The sequence below is a fragment of the Leucopleurus acutus genome, assembly GCF_964270905.1.
Source record: "Leucopleurus acutus genome assembly, chromosome: 14".
NCBI lineage: Eukaryota > Metazoa > Chordata > Mammalia > Artiodactyla > Delphinidae > Leucopleurus > Leucopleurus acutus.
Genome location: NC_139156.1, coordinates 6,342,886 through 6,369,785, shown reverse-complemented (window position 1 = coordinate 6,369,785; position 26,900 = coordinate 6,342,886). Strand labels below are relative to the sequence as shown.

At 48.0% G+C, this 26,900-nt stretch overlaps 1 protein-coding gene across 1 annotated transcript in view; it reads right to left on the bottom strand.

Annotated features, from left to right (window-relative positions):
• Positions 1-26,900, bottom strand: part of ADAM12 (ADAM metallopeptidase domain 12) — a gene marked incomplete at its 3' end in the record, with an annotated part of 388,619 nt that overhangs the window by 30,086 nt on the left and 331,633 nt on the right. The window contains exons 15-21 of the mRNA XM_082855064.1: positions 14,661-14,769; positions 14,357-14,555; positions 11,614-11,691; positions 9,234-9,342; positions 5,674-5,809; positions 4,963-5,071; positions 2,861-3,043 (exon numbers count right to left, since the gene is read on the bottom strand). Of these exons, the coding sequence (XP_082711190.1) occupies positions 2,861-3,043; positions 4,963-5,071; positions 5,674-5,809; positions 9,234-9,342; positions 11,614-11,691; positions 14,357-14,555; positions 14,661-14,769 (923 nt within the window). The remainder of the gene's footprint in view (positions 1-2,860; positions 3,044-4,962; positions 5,072-5,673; positions 5,810-9,233; positions 9,343-11,613; positions 11,692-14,356; positions 14,556-14,660; positions 14,770-26,900) is intronic.

Sequence of the window (26,900 nt, the reverse complement as noted above, 5' to 3'; positions counted from 1 at the left end):
AGTAAATGGACTGGCTGGGGACCTCAGAACTCAAGGAACGACCCAGTAGTGAGCCCTTGTTTTTTGTTTTCCCCTTCTTTATATCTTGGCCTGGGCTCTGGAGAGGCCCCCATCTGGAAATGCCAGTAGCAATAGACACACACACACACACACACACACACACACACACACACACACACAAAAGCCGGAGGAAAGCCTGCTATCTTTAGCTAAAAGAACAGGAGAAGGGTGACCCAGTAAGAGCAACATTTGACCATACCTGACCTTACTCTACCTCTGGGCGGGCACTAGGAAAAAGCCATGCCCTGCTGTCCCCACTGGGCACCACATCCTGGGGCTGGCAGAGCCCTGCTTTCCATCCCTCCTTGCAATAACAGACCTCATCTCTTCCCTGGAACAGAGACTGTGGATGGAATTTTTCAGTGGATTTCTCATCACCATAAAGACCAGAAGGAAGCAGAACAACAGTTTTCAAATGTTGCAAGACTAAAACAGTTAACCCAGAATTCTATATCCATTGAAAATATTCTTCAGGAATAAAGGTGAAACAGACATTTTCAGATGAAGGAAAACTAAGAGAATTTGTCACCAGCAGACCTGCTTTTGAGTGGCTAACTCGAATAGCTGAAGGAAGTTTTTTCAGACAGAAAGGAAATGATAACAGAAAGAAACCTGGAACATCAGAAGTGAAGAAAGAATGGAAAGGGTGACTATATGAGTAGATACTGTAAACCATTCTTCTTAAGTTTAAAAAAACTATGCTCGATGTTTGAAAGCAAAAATGACAACATCTGAAGTGGTTCTCACTACATAAAGGTAACACTTAAGACATCCATATCTTAAAGGGAGAGGGATAAAGGGACCTAAAAGGAGGTAAAGTTTTTACATTCCACTTGAAGTGATGAAATATTGATACTAGTAGACTGTGATAAATTATGTACCTATACTGTAATCTTTAGAGAAGCAGTTTTCAATCAGGGGTGACTTTTGTCTCTCAGGGAACATCTGGCAATGTTTAGAGACATGATTACACATGCTACTGCCATCTATAGTTGGTAGAAACCAAGTTGCTGCTAAATATTCTATGATACATGGGTCAGTCCCATACAACAGTCATCCAGCCCCAATTGCCAACAATGTTGAGGTTGAGAAATCCTGCCCTAGGGCAGCCATACAAAAAAGTGCAGACAGACAATATAAACACTCCTGATGAATCAACATGGAATAGTGAAAAATGTTCCACAAACCCACAGGAAGTCAGGAAAGAGGAATATGATAAAAACATTAAAATGGTACACTTCAATTCTAACATATCAATACTTCCATTAAAAGTAAATGGTCTATACACATCAGTTAAAAGACAGTGACTGACAGAACAGATGAAGAAATACACGACCCAACTATATGTTGTCTCTGAGAAACTCATTTCAAGTAAAGTGACATAGGTCGATTAAAAGTAAAAAGATGGAAGAACACATACCTTGCAAACCCTAATCAAAAGAAAACTGAGGTGAATGTATTTATGTGAGATAAAGTAGATTTTAGGACAAAGTCATCAGAGCTAAAGGACATTACATAATGATAAAAGGCTGAATTCACCACGAAGACACAATGATCCTAATTGTTTTGTACCACGAACAATAGAGCTTCAAAACACATGAAGTAAAAACTGATGGCCGAGAAGAGACGCATTTATAGTTGGAAACTTCAACATCCCTTTCAGTAATTTATAGAACTACTACACAGAAAAAGATATTTTGTTTTATGTATCAAATGCCCAAAGCTTTGAAATGTTAATACTTAGTACCAGTATGTTCTGTACTAGTATGGGAATGTAAGTGCGTATCCATCCTGAAAAAATGTTTAATTTATACATTAAGACGCTTAAAATGGTTATACCATTTTTCAACCCAGTATTTTCACTCTTAGGAATCTCTCCAAGGGAATAATTAAAGTGGTCCAAAATTTATCTATCTAGACCTTCATAAGAGAGCTATTTATAATAGCAAAAACTGGAGACATCCAAACATGCCCAGTAATTGGCAAGCACTTAAAAAAGTATTCTATATACACATACAGTGCTGTCGATAAAATAACATTTTAAACAATTTTTAATGCCATGGTAAATGGGAATGACTTTAAGGCAAAGAAATAGTATATATATAAATCAATATACATATAGAATAATCTAAATTATGTTAGATAGACATTTAAGTAAACAAAAATGGATAGAAGAAAATATAACATTGATAGCAATGAAAAATGACCAGTGATTATATCTTTGTGCTTTTCATTTGGTTGCTTTTCCTTTTCTCCCCACCTCCAGTTTCCTGTTGTTCATGTCATAACAAACTGTTACTTCCCAAAACAGCATAAAAGTGAGGTCATATACACAAAGTGTCTTATGCACTCTTGCCATCTGGTATGGAGAAACTAAATCGGTGGTAACATTTTTGTAAATAATTTTTGAAGGTGAAAAAGGTAAGAAAGTATGCCCATTATCATTCCTAAAGTGATCATCTCTGTTTTATTGCCCAGGCCTAATTATTCACAGTGCCACCTGTCATTCTCCAAAGTGTCATGGTCTAGATGACAAGTTGAATGGGCACCCTCACTATTCTGAATAGAAAAGATAAAAATATTCCTAATAATAACTAAAATCTATTGCACCATAACTAGACGCCGAGCACTGTCCTAAACGCTTTACCTGGATGGTCCTGTTTATCCATCTCAGGAGCTGAATTATCTCCATTTTATACACGTGCTGAGAACTTAAGCAACTCGCCCAAGTTCAGACTGTAGCAAGTAGCAGAGTCTGGATCTGAATGACCCGCCATCAAATTAACAGCTGAGGGCTTACCTGGGCCTGTCTGAGTGCAGGGTTGGCCGGCAGAGGTCTGGCAGGGACGCAGGGCACACGAGGAGCCGGGTGCAGGGGCGGGAGTCCTCGCTGAGAAGAACTGGGCAGAGGGGCGGCGTCAAGGGCTTTGAGGGGTCTGCTGATGTCCACATGCTGACACTGCGGCAATCTCCTGGGATTGTCCTGTGGGGTCAGAGCAAAGAGCCATGATGTGGTCATTACTGTGTAATCCCTGGAGGGACAAGCAGTGCTAACTCATCTGCTCTAGGTGCAGGGGGAGGGCAGGTGGAGGAGGGGAAGAAATCAAGGAATTACAGCAGAGGGAATCTATAATTATTGACGTCGGCTTCCGGATTCCAACAAACCACCCTCCCCCTCCCCCAAACCTGGAATAGCGGGGCTGCTTTCTATCTCATTGTTTAAAAACTGGTTTAATTCGTTAACAAGTAGGTGCGAGGCAACCTTGGGAAGCACCAACACACATGAAGACACAGACCAGATCTTAAGGAAATTCCAAAGGATCTGTGAAAATGAGACGCAGTTCAGTGTGCACAAGGCTCGATGAGAACTGAGGAAAACTCCTGGGGAAGGAGCATCGGGGCGGAGGTGAGGGTCTGAGTCTGGAGGACCGTCTCCTGCCTGGTGGCCTTGTTTTTAGCAACAGATGAGAACGGATGCAGTGTGGGTCTCATGCCCCCTGCCCCTCCCTGCCTCCCTTTTTTCTTCCTTTCTATAAATAGCTTTATTGAGGTTTCATTGACTATTAATTGCATATATTTAAAATGTACAATTTGGTAAATTTTGACATAGATTCACACCCATGAAACCATCACAGTAAGTAAAGCGATGGACATATCCATCGGCCCGTCATCCTTCCCTCCCACCGCCCCCCCTTTTCTCCTTCTCCCAGCAACTATTGATCCGATTTCTGTCACTATAAATTGGTTTGCATTTTCTAGAATTTTATATAAATGAAATCATCATTTTTGGTCTGGCTTCTTTCACTCATCATAATTACTTCGAGATTTATCCAAGATGTAGTGTGTATCAACAGTTCATTTTGTCTAATTCCGAGTAGCATTCCACGGTGTAAATATACCGAAGTGTGTCTACCCTTTTACCTGTTGATTGATATTTGGGTAATTTCTGGTTTGTGGCTCTTCAAGATAAAACTGCATCTTTGGCTCTTGCAAATGAAGCTGTTTTTCCTGTCTCCCATGGTTAGGGGTGAAAGGGGATAATACTTATTAGGAACGGCTGTCTCCTCTTTGGAACCCAACCCACAGGTACATCAAAAACACTTGGCGGGGGGGCCTAAATATCAGAGTGAACACTAGTCATAATTCACCAAGGTCGCAGGAAAGTGAAGAGACAGCAGGGGACCACGAGGTACTTTGGTTTGAGGGTCCAGCTCTTTGAAGCCATAGGTTGGACAGAGCTTCTATAGCCCAGGGCTGGAGCAAAATGGGCCCGACCAAGGGTTCAGTGTAACTCAGAAATACCCTGGGAGTAGCCGCGGGCCACAGCAGCTCTCCCAAACCCAGTCAGTGGCATTCTCAAATCACAGAAGGGGTCCCGTGCAGGAGCCTGCCTGGTCAGCATACCCGGTGGGCCTCCTAGGACTGTGGCCACCTGGGTGACTGGAGGGATGATGACTATGTAGCATGTCCCGCAGGGCACACGGCCTCCATGGAACCTGGCACCGTGAGCCTCTTCCAGCGCCAGCCATCACCTCGGGAAGCCCCTGTGGTCCCGAGGGTGCTGACCCGGCGTCTCACAGCAAGAGGCTGCGGGGTCTACTCCTGCTCAAGCTCTCATTGAAAAACCTGAGTCTTCATGTGTTTGCTCCTCGCTTCTTTTTTTTTTTTTTTTTTTTTTTTTTTGCGGTACGCGGGCCTCTCACTGTCGCGGCCTCTCCCGTTGCGGAGCACAGGCTCCGGACGCGCAGGCTCAGCGGCCACGGCTCACGGGCCCAGCCGCTCCGCGGCGTGTGGGATCCTCCCGGACCGGGGCACGAACCCGCGTCCCCTGCATCGGCAGGCGGACTCTCAACCACTGCGCCCCCAGGGAAGCCTCGCTTCTTATGTTTGTTCAAAACTCACCTTAGGTGCGTTGGAAGGTGGCGGCTTCCTCATCGGCCCTTTGCTGAGGTGGGTAAGGTGAGCCTGACTAGGCTGGGAGCCACTGGACGGCCGGGAAGGGCGCACACACCTGCAGTGCAATCCCAGACACGCTTGGCGAGGGCGCTGTCCCCTCTGCCTGACTTGACTTTTTCTGTTTTGTTCACAGTGACACGCGAAATGCAATTCACTTCTTCTAACTTAGTGTGGTAAACATGCAAGAGAAAAGTTATCTAACACTCTTACAAGATTAAGACATAAATACTGAGTTTCTTCCCCCCAAGCCATTATTCTGTTAAATTAGTTCTTACAATCTAAGGCACACAGCTGGGGACGCCTGGGAGACATTTCGCATGAAGCTGGCATTTTAGCGATGATGTCCTGGAATATATTTGGATCGAAAGCTACCCCATCTGATAAAAATGTTTTAATATTCCATCTTGTAAAAAGTACCAATGTAAGGGTGGGAAAAATACACCAGTGGAATTCATCAACACCCTGCTTATTTATGTAATAAACTGCAAACAGTTTGAAGGGAAAGTGAAGGGGGCAGCTGGTCTGGCAGAAATGTTAAAACGCCAAAACCAACAGAAAATCTGACCTCTTCTTTGCTAAGGAGACACGGTGCGAAGCAGCCCATTGCACATTCTTTCAAATGCCATTTCTTGAAAAGATGACCCTAACCCAGGGTACCTTAGCTTTTCAATGGTGGTTTTCTTATCTGTAAACAGCAGTCGTATCAGTGTCTTCCTTTTGAGATAAACCACAAATCCAGCAGCAAGAAGACACAGGATGGTCACCAGAATTCCTATCGTTAAACCTTGGTTACCTGAAACAAAGCACATTTGACTCAGAGGAGGAGGCATAGAACTAAAATATGGGGAGTGTCAAACTGTGACATTTACGGCAAAATGAACTTTGAAGGAAGGACCAGAAATGGAGTGAGTAAATCCCTGGATGGTGCACTGATAAATCAGTGTCACTTCACAGGTTGTGTCTGAGGTGCAATCTGCCCTGTCAGTATTCATTTCTGACAAGTCTGGAACTTGCTAAATGGGAATCCAGTCTGGCCAGTGGGACCATCTCCCTGGTCACACGGGCCCCCCAGGCACGACAACAGCAGGGGAAAGGTGGCGAAAGTAACAGGGAGCTGTCACTGGAATCCCATCAGAATTAAAGTGGTCCCCAACCTGAAATCTTCCCAGCCCCCATTACAAATACGCTCCCGCAGGCTCTTTCCTTCTCTCATTCTTTGGTGTTGGCGTCTGTTTTATTTTTGTTTTCTGTATTTTTTATTTTAGACCAAGACCTTACTTCTGGATATCATCAAATTAGAAGGTGAAAAGGCAAACTCAGTTTAAATGCCCTTGGGTTCTGTTTCGTTATGTTAGGGACTTAAAAACGCAGCCTGTGAGGGGGGCAAACCCCCTTCTCTGGGAGGATGCTGTTTATTTTATCTAAGGAAACATCCCCCCTTTCTGTGACAGGATCCCATTTTGTTTAGTGCAGAGACACGAAGACTCCTCCAAGGTGTGGAAAGGAAGGGAAAATCAAACCATCCCGCTGGTTTCTAAGTGCAGCTGCGGTCAAGGGCCGTCTGGGGCGGGCTCTAAATGCCCGGATGTGGAGGAGCTGTAGTTGCAGTTTCACCAGGGCGGTGAACTCCTTGAGAGCGCAGGTCTCGATTCATTTGTCTCTGTTCTCCTGCTAGCAGCCATCAGTCTGTGTGCCCCCTGGTAGGTGCCCTGCAGTCCTTCCGGGCCGCTGGTGACAGCTGTGGAGGTGGCTTCTGTCACCAGGGCTCTCCCACCCCACCTCCAACCACGACATCCAGCTGGCTGGGAACCAGAGTAGCAGCAGCTCCCACCCGGGGGGAGAAAGCCTTCACACCCTCTCTGTTTCTGGACTTCGTCCCCAGCTGACAAGTCCTAAGAGGGATGTGTCTGAGTCTAAGGCAGACAATCAACACGGGACCGTCTTGATTCACTTGTAAGTGTTACTGGAAAAGCCTTGCTCTGGTCTCCTGGCCCAGATGTCCCTCTTTCGAGACTGTGGGCTGGCAGGCGCAGGTGCCTCCGGTGAGGATTCTGTTGTCTCTTAACACAGCTCATTAAAAAGTGAGCAGCGACATGCTTCCGGCACACTTTCTAGCTCCATGCTTCCAAATCCCTACGTCTTAAACTGATGAGTCATCAGTCAAACACTGACTGGGCCGCACACTGAGCTTGCTCCCCCTGCCCCCCAGGCTGCCTGTCTCCACGAGCCGCTCGAGCCAGAACCCCATGCCATCCGCGCATCCAGTGCAGGCGCCGCGTCCCATCGAGCCTGCCCCGTGTCCCCTCCGTCCCGTGGCCCACCTTCCTGAGTCTCACTGTCACCCCGCCCATCACAGCTTCTCGTCCGCGCTGTGCCCGCCGAGCGTCTCCCAGGACCCGGAGGAGCGGCTGGTGCCCGACAGACGCTGGAGAAATACTTGCATCATGAACTTCTGGGCCGCAGGCAGGCAGGCGGGCTGGGGGCACTGAGGCCCAGGGCGCGGCTATGCCCCGTGCAGCCATCAGCCGGCTTCTCGTGGCCCCTCTTTTGTAGGTGTTTCGGGGGGAGGGTGTAAACTTACTTTCTTTTATGATACGACGGCAATGGTGGATGAGTCCGGCTCTTCAGTTGCTTCCATTTTTAAAATATTCTTACTTGGTACAACGAAGAATTGGCAACTCTGTGGGTTCGCCCCAAGTTTAGGAAACCCCCAAACCTGAGTCCCCCTGGTGTCCACACCAAAGAGGGGCCCAGAGCACGTGGCCTGTCTCCCGCCATCCTGTGCAATTCCTCGAGCGCCATCTGGCTCACGTGAATGCGGAGGATGGAACAGGTGGCAGGGTCCCCGATGCATTAAAAGCTAAAATGCTGTTTTTTTAACAATAACCTCTTGATGGCCAATTAGAAAATTGACCACGTTGCAGCAAGAGGCCAGCCATCAAGGCGAAGACGCTGGGCCAGGCCTGGCTTATTACCCCCGGGACGGATGTGTGCTAAGAGGAAAGACCTTGGGGCCCTTTTTCCACTTGCTGCGGGGCCGGTCTCGGGAGCAGGGTTGAGACACGTCCATCCCTGAGCAGAAGGGTGCCCAGGAGCTCACCTCCATTCCTCACAGCACTGTTTCTCCAGATGTGCCTACTCAGAGGGTCTCTCCCTCCTGGCCCTGTGCCCCCTGCCTGGTCCTGTACAGCAGTGTTGTGTCTGCTGTCATGGAAACAGTAGCCAAGCCACAGATTCAACCCTTCCAGTCACAGCGGGACTCAGGACGCATGACGTCCTCCGTAGTGGCGTTAGCCACCGTCTGAGTGTCCAGGGGCTCAGGTGGGCACCGAGGTGGCAGCACAGGTGTGCTCGGGACATTCCTGCCTGCCCACACCCCCCTCCCCCACCCCCGGCTCGCGGTGGGCTCTCTGCACTTTCACTTTAAAGTGGGCATCACTCAGGCCTGCCCCTTACTGGCTGACAAGAGCTCCGAGAAGACGGTCCTGCGCCAGCAGACCACTTCTCAACGTCTTTGAGGAGGAAAGAACTGATGGTCCCAGCACAGCCAGCCTTAGGGGCTTCTTCACGGGTAGACTGTGCTCAGTCTTAGCTGTGTGACTCTGTGAAAGTTACTTAACTTCCCTGAACCTCGGGTCCCTTGCAAGGAAAGAAGAATAACGCCAACTTTTGTAAGGATTCGATGAGCTAATGCATATAAAACGTGAAGCACGGCAGGTAACAGCAGCTCAGCAAAGAGAAACCGTTGCTATCTCTGCTGCTGCTGCTGGGACCCGTCCCTTTATGAAGAGGAGGGGGTCTTTCTAGCAAGAGCTTTAAAAGGCATTTGACTTCACACCTCTTAGCTGTCCGTACACAGAGGCTGGCCTTGACAAATTCCTTTGATCCGACAATGAAGTTCATACCCACTTGGCAGTCTGCGGTAGAACGACCTTAGCTAAGAAAATGTCACAGGCTAAGACCCGGCGAACTCAGCCTCTGAGTAAAGCAGAGCGACGAGTCTCTGCAAAGATGAGGCAACGACTAGAGAGGGTCTGGAAACAGAGAGGCCTCGGGCTGTGTGAGGTCTGCGTGGGGTCCTCACTGGGTTTGCGGCCGTGCACCCGCCCGACGGCTGGTGAGCCCTCAGTCTTGCTTGGAAGGATCCCCCAAGGGCCTGGCTTCCCACTGCCCCCAGGAGCTCAGCCCACTCCCTGGGACGCGCCGCCACCACTAACCTGCTTGCCGGATGGGGCCGCTGTCCTTGCTTCCTCCAAAGCCAAACTTGTCACAGAAGGGAGGGGCCCAGTGGGCCTCGCAGTGACAGTTCTTCCTATTGTTACACACCTTTCGGGCAGCAGAGGAGAAAGACACCAAGAGGGAAGCAGGGTTAGGACGCACGTCCCCCTGGGGCAGCGCTAAGTCTCTGAGCCCTAACTGAGCCCGAGAGCAAAGCAAAGGCCCTGTGGTCAGAGCCCCCGTCCCACCGATACAGTCAGACTCCGTACATGCGGCTGTGAGGATAAACCCTAAACCCAGCACCACACAGGTGAGCCCAGAGCCCGAGGCTGCGGACTAACATGATGTGCTGCTGCTGCATCAGCAGCTACTGAGAGAAGGATCGACAGTTAGGGCCCGCCCACTCCTTTCAACCCCTTTTCTTCTCAATCTCCATGTCCCTCTTTTCAAATCCAGGAAACCCTCCTGATCTGGCCGAGATGAGAAGCCCGCTCCGTGGTAAGGAGGGGCCCCTGCTTCATGGACGCGGAATCCATGCCCTTGGGCATCACGGGCCCGACAGCCCTGGGCACCTTCAGACGGCAGGCTCGGGGAGGCTGTCACACATGGAATTTGCTGAACTACTACCGGAACCAGTGGCGTACGAGTGTGAAAACAAGAGAGAATTATTTCTATGACAATGAGGCTGAATGCTTTGGGAACGCCGGATAAATGCAAGTCACTAAAAAGAACTTTGGACAAACTTGGAATGGGCGGAACAACTGACAAAGGATCAGGAAAAGCCGCAGAAGACAGGAAGGTTGCCTGTTGAGTGTCTCCCTTCCGCTTGGAGCAACAAACGGTACGTCACAGATGGTGCACTTCGGATAATTTGTGTACTGGAGTCAGGGCCGAGCTAAGGATGCGGGATGAAGCCAAACACACTTCTATATTTTAAGACACGATAAACGTTCCGGGCATTTCTCTCACTTGCGATGTTTCCCTGCTTTCACAGACTCTTGTTTTCTGAATCAACCACCTGCCCCAGATGCTTCCAACGAGAAGGCCAACAGTCAGGAACGCCTACGGTAAGTGAGAAAGCGTGTTTCTGTGAAGCTGACGCTAAGCAGAAGTAACTACCGTGCAGCACAGCCCACGTTGCCTTGAGTCTGCGTGTCCTGCCTGTTTCCTCAGAGATGCTGCTGCTGAGGTACGACTCCCTGGGGCTCGGGCACTGTCCTGCCCGCCCTGGTCTCTCCTGCTGCAAATCACAGTCATGTGCCCTCCTGGCAGCTTGTGGCAGAGATTACAGCCCTAACACCCCACTTGGAGGCGCTGCTGGTGAGCCCGGCCTCGCGAGGGAAGGACCGGGGTCCTTACTTGTTCCCAAGTCATGGCCTCTCCAGCGTGTGGATGTTGGAGAGGGAGGAGTCCAGGGTCCCTGGCACAGCCTTGCTACTAACTGGTCATGTAACCTTGGACGTGTCACTATCCCCACCGGGGCCTGGACTGCTTCATCAGCCAAATAGTAAGGCTGCGCTAGGTCATTTCTTCCAGCTGTTCGAAAGAAATCTATGATCCAGTGGAGATATTAAAAGATTCCATTTTATATTGACAGTCAGCTACACTCACCATCAACAAACCCATCTGAGGTGACACTGCAATCCTTTATGGTTACAGAACAAGAGTAATTTTATGCAAACCTCCGTAATTCTATGTTACAATCATTGGTGAGTGTCTATTTTAAAAATAGAATTTGGAGCACAATATCTGTAGAAAAGGTTTCAGAAAAACAAGTGAACCACTGGCATAGCTAGTCAAGATTAATATGATTCCACTGGAAATAATTAAGCCCATCAGAAAAAATAAACTAGGTTTTAAAAAATTAGAATCCTCTTCCCCCCCCCACCAAAATTCTCTGAACTAAAATAACAGCCTTCTTTAGTTGACACCCATTGTATGTGATTTCAAGAACATGTGGTCGGTATGTCCTGTCTTCTTTGTTTTAATTCCTTCTGGAAGTATTTCAATTCAGACACATATTCTGAATGTTGGCTGTAGGAGGGACAGCTCTGTTTGAAACGCTAATGCAAAACTCTTCATGACGGAAGGTTAATGTTAAAATTACATTGAAGATGACAAAGTTTCCTTTTAAAAAAATCCAGAATGTTAATTTAAAAGATAATTATCACTCAATCTGATTTTCTTTGTTAAATAAAAATCCCATTTCTTATGCTATGTAAAGGTCAAAGAAAATGAATGTCTTCAGAAGAAAATATTGAGGAGACACTGACTGCTATATTTTTACAAAGTTATGGATGGCAAAAATCCTTTACAAAGGAATGATTTAGTGCTGAACTTGCTGTGGGCCGGCTATACAAAGGCAGTTCACCTACTCACCCCTCTGCCGTGGCACTGCACCGCACATTCGTGAACACCGAAGACACTTACGTTCTGACACCGACGATTGAGGCAAATCTGGAAAGGAGGGAAACACAGCAAATATCTCAGTCTGTCTACAACCACACGCACATGCATCTAGCTGTGTGTTTAAGAACAGAGGAATGGATAAAGAAGATGTGGTACATACACACAATGGAATGTTACTCAGCCATATAAAAGAACAAAATAATGCCATTTGCAGAAACATGATGAACCTAGAGACTGTCGTATTGAATGAAGTAAGTCAGACAGAGAAAGACAAATATCATATGATATTGTTTATATGTGGAATCTAAAAAAAGGGTACAAATGAACTCACCTACAAAATAGAAATAGAGTCACAGATGTAGAAAACAAACATGGTTACCAGGGGTTAAGGAGGAGAGAGATAAATTGGGAGATTGGGACTGACATATACACACTACTATATATAAAATAGGTAACTAACAAGAACCTACTGTGTAGCACAGGGAACTCTACTCAATACTCTGTAATGACCTATATGAGAAAAGAATCTAAACAAGAGTGGATATATGTATAACTGATTCACTTTGCTGTACACCTGAAACTAACAAAACATTGTAAATCAACTATACTCCAATAAAAATTTTAAAAAAAAAAGAAAAAAAAAAGAAGAGAAAGCAAAGGAAAGCTTGGGGAAGACCATCTCTCAGTTAATATGAATAATGCACTTTGCCTTGGACCCAGACATGGATCCTGACGCCTGCCCTCCACACTCAGCCCATTTCAAGACTCACATCAATGTGGACACTACGGAAGTCGTCTATCTTCATGACATTTTATGTGGTTTTGGTCAATCCTGCAATTAGGGTAACTGACCTTCTCGTGATTTTTGTTTAGAACTTGCAATGAAATCTACATATTGCAGCATTTCCCCCTCCGTTAAAAGATGTAGGAGAGAACAAAAGAGACTAGTCCTTCACCTGGCCCTATGCAGACTCAAAGACTCCAAGAATCCTTGAATCTGGTAAGGGAGATATTAAACTATGGGAAATTTTCCAAAATACCGACTGACAAGTACTATCGTCGATGACATAAACCATCAACAGAAATGCTCAGCAGAGTAAAACAGATGCTTCCCTTGTATTTCTCAAGCCTCTGCAGAAGCAGCGATTTGGTAAATGGTACTGGGCTGGTCGAAAGAGTTTAGTCTTATTTCAAAGGTGCATAATATAGTCCAGACTCAAGGGATCAGGTTCTTTATCTCCCGTAAGATGTTACAAATTAGTGGAGTCAAAGGGAGAAAAGTCTAATTTTTAGATTACAGAAGCATTTTTAATCAAATAGGACCTTCCTATGAGACATTCACCATCTGACCCCAGCAGTTTATCTGAGGCAAGATTAACGCCCTTTGAAAAAACGGGCTGGTCCAAGCAGCTCTCAGGGCTGGTGGGAATCTTGGCCGAGGGGACTGTCACATGCCAGCTAAGAAAGGAAATCGTCTGGGGTTGCAATGCACACAGCAGGACCCCAGGCAGAATCACAGCATATGCGTGCTGCCCTCCCCCAACCCACGGGCTAGGCTAAGGACGGCTTTCAAAGAACTAGTGTTCTGCAGGCAGGAGATCAAAGCACATTGAATCCTGCACATGAAGGGAAAAGCTCACTGATAAATGGAGTCCTTGGAATTTCAGTGTTCAGATGCACCTGGCCTTAGCTGTTCAGACCACAGTTTAAATGGTGTCAGTCTAATGTCAAGGCTTGAATATAAGCGAATGGGTGTGGTTAAGGAGACACCCAGAATGTATAACATGTTTCACTTATCATCCTGTTTCCTTAAGGATAAAAGCATTTGTGGTGTATGGGGCAAGGGGGAGGGGGTGGAGTGGAGGGAACGCCTGTCCTGGTGGGGACTTGTTCTCACCTGGACAGATTGGGAAGTCAGATGTAGTTTCAGAGACCCCCATACAGGGACTCTGCTACAGGAGATGACTCAGCACCTTTCCTTTCTGCTCTGTGACCTCCACGTCAGTAATGATTTCATAATCATTTTGAAAAGGAGGAGTCTAATAAAAGCATCTTCTTTCCTAAAGTGTTTTATTAACTTGCTATCATTCAGTCCAATGAGAAAGTTTGGTGGGAAAAAACAATGTGGCAGAATATAAAAATCTCAAAAAAATTTTTTTTTCGTTTTGGACTTTATTTCTAACTGCCCGCCCCCCAACCCCCAGTATCTCAGTCTACCTTTCCCCCGATCTCCAAAAGAACACCCTTTGGCTTTAAGCTTATCCTATCTCTTCCCCTCTCCTGTCCCTGTATGGGGGTCTCTGAAACTACATCCGACTTCCCATTCTGTCCAGGTGAGAACAAGTCCCCACCGTGCCAAAAACCCAAACCACATTTCCAAAAACAATATAATATGCTGCTGTGTTTCCTTCCAGCGTAATTTCCTGGCTGGAAACTCTCATAACATCCAGAGTGTAGACATGACTTATTAACACTAAAGAGCTGAGAAAACAAGCTTGATTTTCCCAAATCTGCATCTCAATGGTCAGACCAGGATCTAGGATTTATTGACTTTTTCTTCTAGGTGCAAAGAACGGAATTTCAGAGGCAACATTCTGAGAAGCGGATTTAGGAAAACAAACCAGCCCTGTAACTCGGTTCTCCAACAGGACGTTTCTCAGTGGGCCCCCTTCCAGACTTACATTTGTGATGCAAGGGAGCATATGGGTCTTACTTTTCCATCTGCACACTTTGTGCCGGCAAGCACAAGCCCTGGGTCCGGCATGTCATCGCCCAAGTACACGTGGGTCCCACGGCACAGAATCCGACCTCCTTCCTGCAGGGGGATATTCGTTTCTATGGAAACGGCATTTGTACCGATGACTGGTCGGCTGGCACCTCCCTGACACTGGATTTTTCCACATTTAGCATCTCTGGAAAGGCAAGAACAGACAGTGCTCAAAGAGGGAACGTCTGGAAGCAGCCCTAAGTGATCTGGGAAGCTCAAAGGCACGGCGCGGTCAGGAGGCGGACCCCACCTCATCTCGCACTTGGCGAAGGAGCTCTTGGAGTCTTTGCCGCAGTTGCCGTAAGGGTCGCCTGCAGAGTTGACTCTCTCGAAGCAGATCCCGGGGGCAGGTTTAGCACCTGAAACAGAAGCAAAGCAGCACTTTCACCACCTGCAAGTGTTTTGAACATTTTTCTTGGAACAGCACGAGGCTTTCAGGTTAAGGGAAGATACGTTCAGCGTCCCGAGAAATCACACCTGGCATCTTCGCTGATGCCTGATACAAGCCCCCCTCAGCTCACAGCAAAGCATGCATTTCATCACTCCCTCTTCTGGAGGGCTGCTAACCGGGCCCATGGCACGTGCGGCCTCTCCAGAGATGAGGCCTGGCTCTGGGGCCGCACCCGACCCAACCCCAAAGCGGGTGGCTGGCCGGCTGCGGGGGAAGGGGAGGCTTGCGCTCTTGAACAACTCCCACACGACTCCGGTGAGAAAATGCAAGTTAAAGCAGGTTCCAAGGAATAATGATGACTAATGTGAGGGAAGAAAGAGAGAGAGAGCGAGAACGAGCAATGTGGAGGTCTTACACCACGTTTCCAGCCCCACGAAGCTCCCCACTGGAACAAGCACTGACTTCACCGAATGCCTGCGTTTGCAAGGCAGAGACTGCTCTCAGAGGCCACGGAGGCATAAAATCTGATGGTCTATTTACACAGCAGGACAGTGCCCGGTACAGAGGGGCGTGGAGCCAGAGCGCTCAGGAAACGGCCATTTTTAGCACGTCTTCCGGTCAAGGAACGAGAGAACATGTACCTGGGGTTTGCGTTGCCAAGGTTCTGAGGGCTCTCGAATCCTATCACAGTGGTACCTGTTGAAGACTACGTGAGAAAGTCAGGAAAATGTTCTCCATTCTTCAGATAAGCTGTGCCCTGTGTGGTGCCCCGGGACTGCCTTCCTGCCCACACCGGTGTCCTGTCTGGGCTCTTCCTCTCACATCAGCCCAGCTCTGCCCCCTGCCCTTCTCTGCACCCTGCTCTGGGGAGGCTCCGCGCACCTTCCAAGGTGACAATGTCATGATGGGCAATGCTCGCCTCCTCCCAGGGACCAGATGGTGTTCTTATTACTACAGCGTCCATCTTTCCGCAACCTGATTCCTCATCAGACACGTTCAGCATCTCATTAAACAAACAAAGCAGCAGACAAATCAAACCAAACAAAACCCCTGCAGCAGTCGAGACCAGCAACAGGTTCAGCCCTTGACCCCTGCCCTAAGTTGCCCCCCTCCTGGACCTCTTATTTTCCCATTCTCTGTCTTTTTTAAAAACCATTTAAGAGAGTCTCCCAAACTCCTCCCATAGGGCATTTCCCTGAACTGGACACAAGTCTCTGTCCTAACGAGATTAAAAAATGGGCAAAAGAACTCTTAAGACATTTCTCCAAAGAGGACATTCAGATGGACGACATCACTACACGTTAGGGAAATACACATGAAAACAACAATGAGCTATCACCTCATGCCAATTATGGTGGCTGTTATCAAAAAAAAAAAAAAAAAGATAAGTGTTAGGATGTGGAGAAAAGGAAACCCTCATACATTGTTGGTGAGAATATATACAGCCACTGGAAAAGACAGTATGGAGGTTCCTCAAAAAATTAACAGTAGAACTATCATATGATGACCAGTTCAACTTCTGGGTAAATATCGAAAGGAATTGAAATCAGGATCTCAAAGAGACACCTGAACTCTCATGTTCATTGCAACATTATTCACAAGAGCCAAGCCACAGAGGAGGCCTAAGTGTCCACTGACAGATGAATGAATAAAGAAAATGCTAGTATATATGTACAAGGGAATATTATTCAGCCTTTAAAAAGAAGGAAATCCTACCATTTGTGACAGCATGGATGAACCTGGAGGACATGATGCTGAGTGAAATAAGTCAGATACAGAAAGACAAACACTGCATGATCGTGGAATCTAAAAAAGTTGAACCCATAGAAACAGAGAGTAGAATGGTCATTGCCAGGGACTGGGGGGAATGGGGAGGTATCAGTCAAAGTGTGCAAAGTTTCAGTTATGCAAAATGAATAAATTCTAGCGATCTACTGTACTTATAGTTGCTAACACTGTATATTTAAAAATTTGCTAAGAGGGTGAATCTTATGTTTAGTGTTCTCATCACATACACACAGAAATAATAGTAAATAATAAAGAGGGTGGGAGGAATATGTAGGAGGGGGTGGATACGGTTACAGCATGGATCGTGGGGATGGTTTCACAGGTGTACACTTACCGCCAAGCTCATCAAGGTGTACACACTAAATACGTACAACTTTTTGTATGTCAATCGTAACTCCATAAAATGGTTAAAAAAGTCTTTGTTTTCCACAGCACACCCCCTTCATTCACAGCTTATTTATTTATTTTTTGCGGTACGCGGGTCTCTCACCGCCGTGGCCCCTCCCGCTGTGGAGCACAGGCTCCGGACACGCAGGCCCAACGGCCCACGGGCCAGCCGCTCCGCGGCCCACGGGATCCTCCCGTACCGGGGCACGAACCTGCGCCCCCCGCCTCGGCAGGCGGACTCTCAACCACTGCGCCACCAGGGAAGCCCCACAGCTTATTTTGATGCTGACCCTTTTATTCTGCTGTGGTGCTGTCAAGGGGAATCTTACCTTTAGGCATAAGCACCCACTCACCCAACAGTGAGTCTTTTGATTTTACTGTTTTCTATTCGCTCAGTGGCTGTATGTTCGTGATCTCCACAACCTAATCACCCATCCTGTTGCTTGCCAAAGTGAGCTTTTCAAAGCTCTTTTACCAGAAAAAAGAAGTGGAGGCAGGAAGGCACACCCCAGGAATAATAATTAAACAAGTGATAAATGTTCTTGTCTTTTCTCAAAACCAGTTTTGTCAGTTGACCTCAATGAGCCTCTAAACCAGCATTGACAGAGGTTTACGAGGTCCAACGTGCTTTCTCAGCTGGACTGAGATCCAAAAGACACGACGGAGAGCTTAAGAGGTTAGTGCTACTCAGCCATAAAAAAGAATGAAATAATGTCATTTGCAGCAACATGGATGGGCCTAGAGATTGTCGTACTAAGTGAAGCAAGTCAGACAGAGAAAGACAAATACCATAAGATATCACTTATATGTGGAATCTAAAATACGACACCAATGAATCTATCTACGAAACAGGAACAGACTCACAGACATAGAGAACAGACTTGCGGTTGCCAGTAGGGAGGGGGCGTGGGGGAGGGATGGATTGAGAGTTTGGAGTTAGCACCTACAAACTATTATATAGAGAATGAATGAACAACAAGGTCCTACTGTAGAGCACAGGGAACTATATTCAATATCCTGTAATAAACCATAATGGAAAAGAACATGAAAAGAATATATATGTATAACTGATTCATTTTGCTGTACAGTAGAAATTAACACAACACTGTAAATCAACCCTACTTCAATAAAATACATTTTAAAAAAAGAGGTCAGTAGTTAAACCATTCTTTCCGATGCCAAATCTTTTGGGAAAACTGTTTTATGTTTGCGCATGTATGGGATCTAAGAAAAACAAAAGCAAACGTTTATCAAGTCTCAATTCCTTTTGAAAGGCCTCCTCCTGTTTGATTTCTACAATCGGTGGCCGTGCTGCAGCATTGGAAGAGCCGGGGCTTTGGGACTCACAATAATGGGCTGATCTGGTGTCAACCCTACACACTAGGAGACCCTGGTCAAGTTATGGGAACTTTTGAGACTCTGTTCCCTCATTTCTATGACGGGGACAAGGACAGCACCTGACCTGAGGTTCAGTGAGTCCCCCAGGCTCTCAGTAAACCTGAGTTACACTGAGGATGGCCATTGATCATGGGGAAGGGGACAGCTTGGCCCCTGATCATTAAGGATGTGAGGGGAGGGGAGCTCCTTGGAGCTGACCTTGTTTGCAACACTTGCCGTGTTTTAACACCGTAATAGTTCAGGATGGTGTCAGTAAGGGCTTCACACCTGTTTCCTTCACAGAGGGGTGTCCCCAGTGCCTAGCACAACACGGGAAGCCAATGAAGGCTGCTGAGTGACTGGGTGAGAAACTCCTGGACCCTCCTTGGGAAACGAGAGGGAAGAAAGAAAATCTCCTCGTCGGAAACCCTGGGAGGTTCTGTACATACTTTGTATATTAAATAAAAAGTACAGTCATCGCTCAAGGATCTCAGCTTCCCTACCTCCATCTCCTCCTTACTTGTTTCAGTGAGTGAGGCTCCCGCTTCCCTGAGTCCTGTGCTCATTCTGGGCGCCCCCCCAACCAGGCTGGGCTGGTCCTCCAGAACCTCATCACACCACGCAGATGCTGAGCACCATTTTGAAAGAGGCAGTGGGAGACCTCAAGGAAAGACACTTGAGTTTGACTCCTTTTTATTCCATTGAACTCTGGGAACAAAGAGTGTCTTCCCTGTAATTCCTTTCCTTGCCCTTAAACCAAGAGACACGCTTTAGATGAATGGGAACGTTTTGCTCACTAACATGCCATTTGTTGGGCATCCCCACTATTAGTTACTGTGCTGGGCACGGCATGCAGTAGCAGTCAGTCCATAAAGAAACAAAGCTGAGTGGGGTCTGACCAGTAAAATTTACTCCACTCTGGTATTAATTTGCCCAGTGGCTTGAACAATGCAGGGTTCTGAGGGTTAACTTTCTGGCTCTTGCAAGAAAGCAGTAGCTGTCTATTTCCAAGAGTTTTGTTCATTTCAGCTCTTATCCAAAACTCAAGGGAGTAGGAGATGCCACATCACACTCTACTATTGATGTATCCGCAGGACATGTCATCAGTGGGGCATAGCAATGACACTGCTGGCTACAATGTGGCAAAGGAAACTCACATCTGGATGAGTAGCAGGTCATGATTTCATCGGCTGCATATGCTTAGGGATAGACTAGATAGATATCTCTGAAATCAAAGACCAGAATGCATACCTGATCCCTTGTCACATAATTCCTTCCTTCTTTTATCTGGAGGATTAAGGGAAAGTACACTGTGATGGGTAATTCATGGTTAACCTTGATGCATAAGCTCGTTTGCATCTCCATCCTCAAGTACTTAGGGATTGAAAATTTTCATCAACTTCGATCAACTTTCATCAATACTCTGAAACTGCTGTTGTTTCGATGGCATGGGGGAGGTGAGTGACAGAAGTGAGAGAAGGATGCGGCGGAACCCCACTTACAATGCCCATTCTCATCCAGTTGACTAACATTTTCTTACCCGGAAGTCTCCATGTTGGGATGAGAAATCTTGCATGAGAAACATGATGTTTAAAGACCAAGGGGTTTACTAAATGAAACTTAAAATAAATGAAGAAGTATATAAGCAGTTGAAACGTGATCCAGATCACAATATGCCCTATTGCTGCCTCACCTCCGATTTCAAGCTGTAGGACACTGTCACGCAGGGTTTCGGGCCACCTCCTGGGGCCAGCAAGCTCCCAGCTAGAGGTTGGGCACTGCTCAGCCCCACCTGGTACCACCAGCGGCCCACTGGCCATGCCCTTCCTAGGAGGTAACCTCTCTTTATAGGAGAGCCTGTGTGTGTGTGTGCGTGTGTGTGCGCGTGTGTGCGTGTTTCCTCTGGTGGTTTGGAGCAATCATAGAGATTTGTGATAAGGAGGTGCAGAGTAGAAGGCTTGTGATTATTCAATTGTTTGTTTTGTCTAATACCTCTCCCATATCCCTTTTCCTAGGAACAAAACCTTTTTTCTTACAGGAAACCTATTTTATATGGTTCAGGTAGGGTTAACGTTCCCAACAAATGCCAAAGGGATGGGCATGAAATTCAAGTCTGGCCCATCGAGTGTGCCAAGCCACCGGTCATAAGACTGGGTCATGATGGATACATGACCAAAGCCGGGTGCAACAGCATCTTCCTTGGAACCCAGCTGCTCGAGCTGGCTGGATGAGGGGCCTGGGCTGCTGTGTTACTAGCCACCACTGGCTGAGTCCTTCAGGGTCTCCCTCCATCACCACCTTCCCTCGAGCCCGGGGCCCCTGCTCTCATTTATCCTGGTGGGATGTCCCCTCTTTGCATCTATCACACTTGCTTTTGCCTTTTGTGGCGTCTCGAGGCTCCTGCCTCACTGTAAAAACCCCTGTGGACTGAGATGGTGCCTCAGGCCTGCACAGAGCAGGTGTGTTCCAAGAACGAACGAGTGAAAACCACAGGGAAAGCAATTTAGGGAAAGCACATCCTGTCTCCGCCGGCCTCCCCAGAGGAAGTCAGTTGTGGTTTCCGTAGAACAAAGCATCTTGGGTAAATGAACACTGTCTCCTGGTCTGCCTTTTCTGTGACTCTGGGTGTTCACTTATTCATTTACATCACATGAAGTACTACCGTGCTGTCTTAAGAGGAAAGAAGATATAAAGTCACAAAAAGACAGACATTTTACTTCCTGGAAAGGAAAACTGTCATTCCCTCAAAGTTTAGACAGAGTAAGAAATCCTATAAGCAAGGAAACCAGAAAGGCGGTTCCGTGCTGACCTCGGGAGCAGGGACAGCTCTTGCAATAAAAGAAAACATCATTATAGGAAACAGACTAGAAGATGCAAACCCTGAGTGCTCTGGCTGTCAGGACTTACTGGTGCCAGGAAGGACGGCGGAGGAGGGTCCAGCCAAGCGTTTCGCGTGGCTTTTGTGTGTGAGCAGCGAGCTGGCGTTTATCTTAGAGACAGAAGGGTCAATAATCTAAAAGGTGTAAATGACTTCTATCCACTTGTAAGACGTTATAAAGGTACAGATCTGGCTTCAAATCTGCTGCACTTAAAGGTGTCTGTCTTCATGAAGACGAGAGACTTCGTGTCTGTCTCATGAAAAAAAGTGACAAGTTTTCTCATCACCACTATATCAACTTACAGCCTTTGAATTCTTAATAACGGAGCTCTTAGATGTTCTGCCGTTATCAAAAGATGAAATTTAGCCTTTCAGAGGGAATTTTGACATCGTACCGTATTTTATAATTCTATAAGAAGCGATGGAATTTAATTACCAGGTTTATCTTCAGAGTTATATAACAATTATATTTATAATTGTACTTTGGGAGTTCCCGATGTCATTATGTCTTTTGAAAGAGAGATGATGACATCTTGTACTAAGCCCACAATTTACTTGATCTATCTTTTCCTTAAAATGCACGTCCATTATGCAAATGCACGTCCCCAATTCAGTCACCTCAGCTTCTCCCCCATCACTAATTTCCCCAACCCCTGTCACTAATGTCCACAGACAAAGGCATCTTCACAGCAACTGAAGCCTGCTTGTTCTCCCCATAATTCTCCCTCTGTCTTGCTTTTCCACATTGACCTTCACGTCCATCGGAAAATGAAGTCCAAGCAAACACATTCTATCATTCCTTTCTCGCACAGTGGGACAAAAAGGAGACTTCCCTGCCTCCTAAACATTATGACTCTTGGCAAAAATCCCTTTTCTTCCCATCTGTAGCCACCAGAGTCGTGGACGATTAGTAACTGTACTGCTCCAGGTATGTCGTCATAAAGCAAACTCATTTGAACTAGCCTGGCAGATAAACACTGAATATGCCCGTAAAAATCGTCTGGCCCGCTCACACTGCATCAATCAGGTGACACTATTTTCTGGTGAGTGATAAAATAGATAGAACTAAGATATTTCAGGACTTCCTCGATGCAGACTGTTTGTGATTCTAGACACACAGTTATCTGTAAGATTAATTTCCAACCGTTTTCAGCGATCATGCTAGTGGTTTGGATAAATGACGTTGGCAAAAATAAATTTTGTGCCTGAAGAAACATATCCAGCTGTGTTTTGGAAGGAATAAAGGTCATGTCACACTGACAGAAAATCTTCGTGGCTATTAAGACTGAAGTGGACAGAGGGCTAAATACAAGGTACGGTGTGAGTTGCACATAACGTTTATGGGTTTGACATCACCAGATAGTCTTGAGATGCAAGATTTGTGGAAGAAAAATCACTGAGAAAAAAAAAAAAAGTCAACTCCGGGCCAGCAAGAATATCATCAACAATAATAACTAGGAAAACAAGTGGATGAACAAAAGTCCCAAAAGGTATTCTAAAAGTATATGACTTTGCCAGTTACGAGTTGCAGGCATATGTTTTGAATTTTCTATCATTTATTTGTAGAAAGATTTGGAAGCAGGATTATTTTATTGAAATATAATGCTGGATTGAGAAAAGTCCATCTCAAAAGGGAATAGTTAGCTGGAAGGAAGGGCTTCATCTGGTCAGTGTTTGGGTAGCCAGATTTGGGGAGTGAGTAACTAACTGACTTCCTGAGTGTAACGGAGGATTCTGGCCAAGTTGCCAATGGCGAGGGCCGGCAGAGCAAGAGCTCGGCGACTCCTAGATTTATGAGTTACTGTCTTCACAGGGGGTCACAAATGACCCCAAAGCAAATGTGGCCCTGATCCCAGAGCGTTTGCTAAAGGATGGGAAATGAAAGATTGCAAATGTATCCTTGACAATAAGTTTTCCTCTTCCGAAACATGAAAAGCTAATTCAAAGCAACCACTGTAACACAGCAATACGCTGCTCTCAGCCTGGCACATCTAGCTGGCCGGGACCTGGCCGAGGAAGTGACCTCTGCCCCTGGAACTGTGACAGTCACATCCCGACTCTACTGCAGAGGTCCAGGTAAGAATGCACTGGGACTGTGGGAAGTACGTCACTCTGGCAGACCAGGGCTCTTGGTCAGCATCTCACAATAGCAGGACGTCGTTGAATCGTTAGCAAATGAGAGAAGGGGGCAGCAGACGGGGTTCTCTGCGCTCCAGGTCACAGCCCAAGCTCTGGACAAGCAGAAGTGACCGCAGTTCCCTGAGATGGCCCCCCGTTCCTGTGCACCTTAGCCCTTGCTGTTCCACACGCAGGAAGTCCCCGCCTCTCCCACCCCGGCAATGACCACTCCAAGGCAACCTCGGCTTGGAGCCTTCCTGTTTGGCTCCCCTACCCCTTTCACCCCAGGCTGAGCCCCCTCTCTCTTCCCATCAGATCTCAGCCCTCCCCACGGCCCCAGGCACTGCGCAAGCTGCATGCCACTGCATGTGATATACTCACATATATGAAATAGATAATAAGCCATGTTGGAGGGCAATGATACACCCGTGCGGTAGACGTATTACTCTCCCCACTTTACAGACGGGGTACAACAAGCTTGAGTAACCTGCTGAAGGTCACCCTGCCAATAAGTGGTCTGTTCACTGCCTACGGTAGCCGGAAAATGGCCCCCCAAAGGGGTCCATGCCCTAATCCTTGGAACCTGTGACTATGTGACCTTACTTGGCAGAAAGGACTTTGAAGACGTGATTAAGTTACGGATCTTGAGATGGGGAGACGATGCTGGGTGATCTGGTCCAATATAATCACAAGGGTCCTTACCAGAAGGAGGAGGGAGGGTCAGAGTCAGAGAAGGAAATTTGACCACAAAAGCAGAAGTCAGAGAGAGACAGAGACTTGAAGATTCTGTGCTGCTGGCCTTGAAGGTGGGTGAAGGGGCCAGGGGCCAAGGGGCTGCAGGCGGCCTCTCAAAGCTGGAAAAGGCCAGGAGACAGATTTTCCCCTAGAGCCTCCGAAGGTAACACTGCCCTGCCAGCATCTTGATCTTAGGACGTCCGACCCCAAGAACTAGAAGATGATAAATTTGTGTTGTCGTAAGCCACTGAGTTAGAGCACACACAGGAAACTCACATGGTGCCCTTGAACCTGACAGTGAGGCCGCCACACTGATATAAGGAAAGGAACACACCACATTTGCAAAGGGGGTGGGTGAAGGCCCTTCCAAGAAGCCCCCTGGTACAGAGGGCCACTGTACCAGTGCCACAGCTGGTGGTGGCACTAAATTCTCTGCTCTCCCGAGGAAGTCTGTGCGGTGATTGCAAGAACTAAGAAGGGGTTGGCCGAGGTAGACAGAACCCCAGGAAGTCACCAGCCTGAGGGGCTCCCCAAGCCTGGTCCCCGTGCTGGTTGTTTCCAGGAACTCGGAATTTCTGACGTCAGAGATGTTTTAGTCTATGTGCCATGGCCCCCTCGTGGCAAGCCCACCGTCGCCCGGGCAAAAGCGTCCTCAGTCACCAGGGTGACGATGGGAGGGGAGAGAAGGGGCCGGCCCGGAGCCCCGGGGAGGCAGCCCCTGCTCTGGGGGTGGTGCGGTCCCCGGGGTCCCCACCCTCGCTCCCAAAGATGTTGAGGGTTCCAAGCAGGTAACTCCACTGCTTTTGAGAAGCTCAGCCTGTGAGTCATGCTGTCAGTTTGTCCGCCTGTCTGGGTCTGTCTCTGGTCAGGCAGCTCGAGAAGGACTAATCGGATGAGATAATGAATACCAGCCTTGGTCACCATGAATCAAAGGCGCGTAGCCAGCTGAGTCACTCGGTGGTGGGAGCTCAGAGGACGGCGGGGCTCCATCTGACTCACTCTGGAACTGGGGCCAGACGCTCTAATCCAGCAGGGCACCAAAGACCACATTTCACTGCAACAGCTCCAAGTGCTGTGTGTGCTCTGGCCACGGAACGCTCCTTGGAAGGGAGTGTCATAAGATCCCTTGTAACTCGAGAAGGGGAGATTACCGAGTCCGGAGAAAGGCTGGGAAGGGACGGCCACTAGGGATGCTTCAGGCCATGAAGCTTTGGCCTGCAGCAGGAGTCACTGTCCCAAAGTGACCCCACTTGGCTAAAAGGTGTCTGAAGTCACTACGCCACTCAGAGCCCATACAACCATGTGACGTGTGTACAGTGAGTGACTACTTTGTGCTCGTCATTGAGAAGCTTTGGAAGCTGTAAGCCCTACCTTGCCGGGGCCCTCCTGCCTAGCCAGGGAGGAGGCCAGGGCCCAAGGACAAAGCACTAAGGCTCCAGGCACCACCAGCTTCTCCTTCCACCTGCCCAAGCACATCCGTGAAACCTGAGGCACTGGAAGAACTCTCCAGAGAATGGGATAAACGGAGGCTGTGTTAGCCCTTGTTGCTGCATCCAGGCTGCTCTCTCTGTTCCCTCAGAAAGTTCCCAGCGCACAAGGGCATCTTTGGCTTTGGGGGGTGGTGACTGGGCTCCATGACTGGCCCCAGCCCCAAGAAACATCTGCCCCGTTCTCCACGCTTGGGTCACGGCTTTCACGTCACACTGAAAACCCAAGCTCTGAGGTTTAGTCATTGTTTTCCGCCCTCGTTTACTTCCTTCATCACCCCTACACCCAAAACCTCACCATAAAGACTGACACAGGCCCGTATCAGACCTCTCTCCCCTGCAGAGCCTGGGCTTCCCTGGCCCTCTGCCTGGGCCCGGCTGGTCACAGTGCCCTTGTCACAGCTGGGGCCTCTGGCCAGAACTGAGGTCACCCTGCCACCAACGGGAAGAGGGAGAAGAATGACAAGACGGCTGGGGCCACAGTCTTGGAAAATACCCCGTGGGATTCACCGCCAGAATCCTCAACGCAGGAGACAAGCGGCCAACCCTGGGGTGACAAGCCCATGCCCTGGGCTGCCCACCAGGCCCTGGATCTCCGGCCCCAGAAGACGGGGCAGTGGAGGAGAGAGAGACACAGGGGACTCAGTCTTCCCCGTTTCACATCTGTGCATCCACTTAACTCTAGAGCACCTGTGGGACTTTCGATCACTGGCTCTTTGGGGTGACGGCACGGTGTGAGAACTACACCTGGGCTCTGGGTCACAAGGACCTGGGTTCAAATCCCAGCCTCATGACCTTGGGAAATAACTTCCAGCCTCTGAGTCTGAGCTTTGCCTTCCATAAAGCGGTAGTCATTGTCTCTCCCTCAGGGGTCATGGGAGACTTACAAGGGCCAAACCATACGGAGCCCAGGCCCAGCGGCCCATGCCCGGGAAGTGGTGAACAGTCTCTAAGGGATCCAATCACGCAGCGGCCGCTTCCTGGCCACCTTCCCACCTGGGTGCTTTTTCTGGGACACACGTGTCTGTCACTCTACCTTCAAGAACCAGAAAGGGGAGCTTCCCTGGCGGTGCAGTGGTTACGAATCCACCTGCCAATGCAGGGGACACGATTCGAGCCCTGGTCTGGGGAGATCCCACATGCCATGGAGCAACTAAGCCCGTGCGCCACAACTACTGAGCCTGCGTTCTAGAGCCCATGAGCCACAACTACTGAGCCTGCAAGCCACAACTACTGAAGCCTGCGTGCCTATAGCCTGTGCTCCGCAACAAGAGAAGCCACCACAGTGAGAGGCCCGCGCACCGCAACGAAGAGTAGCCCCCTCTCGCC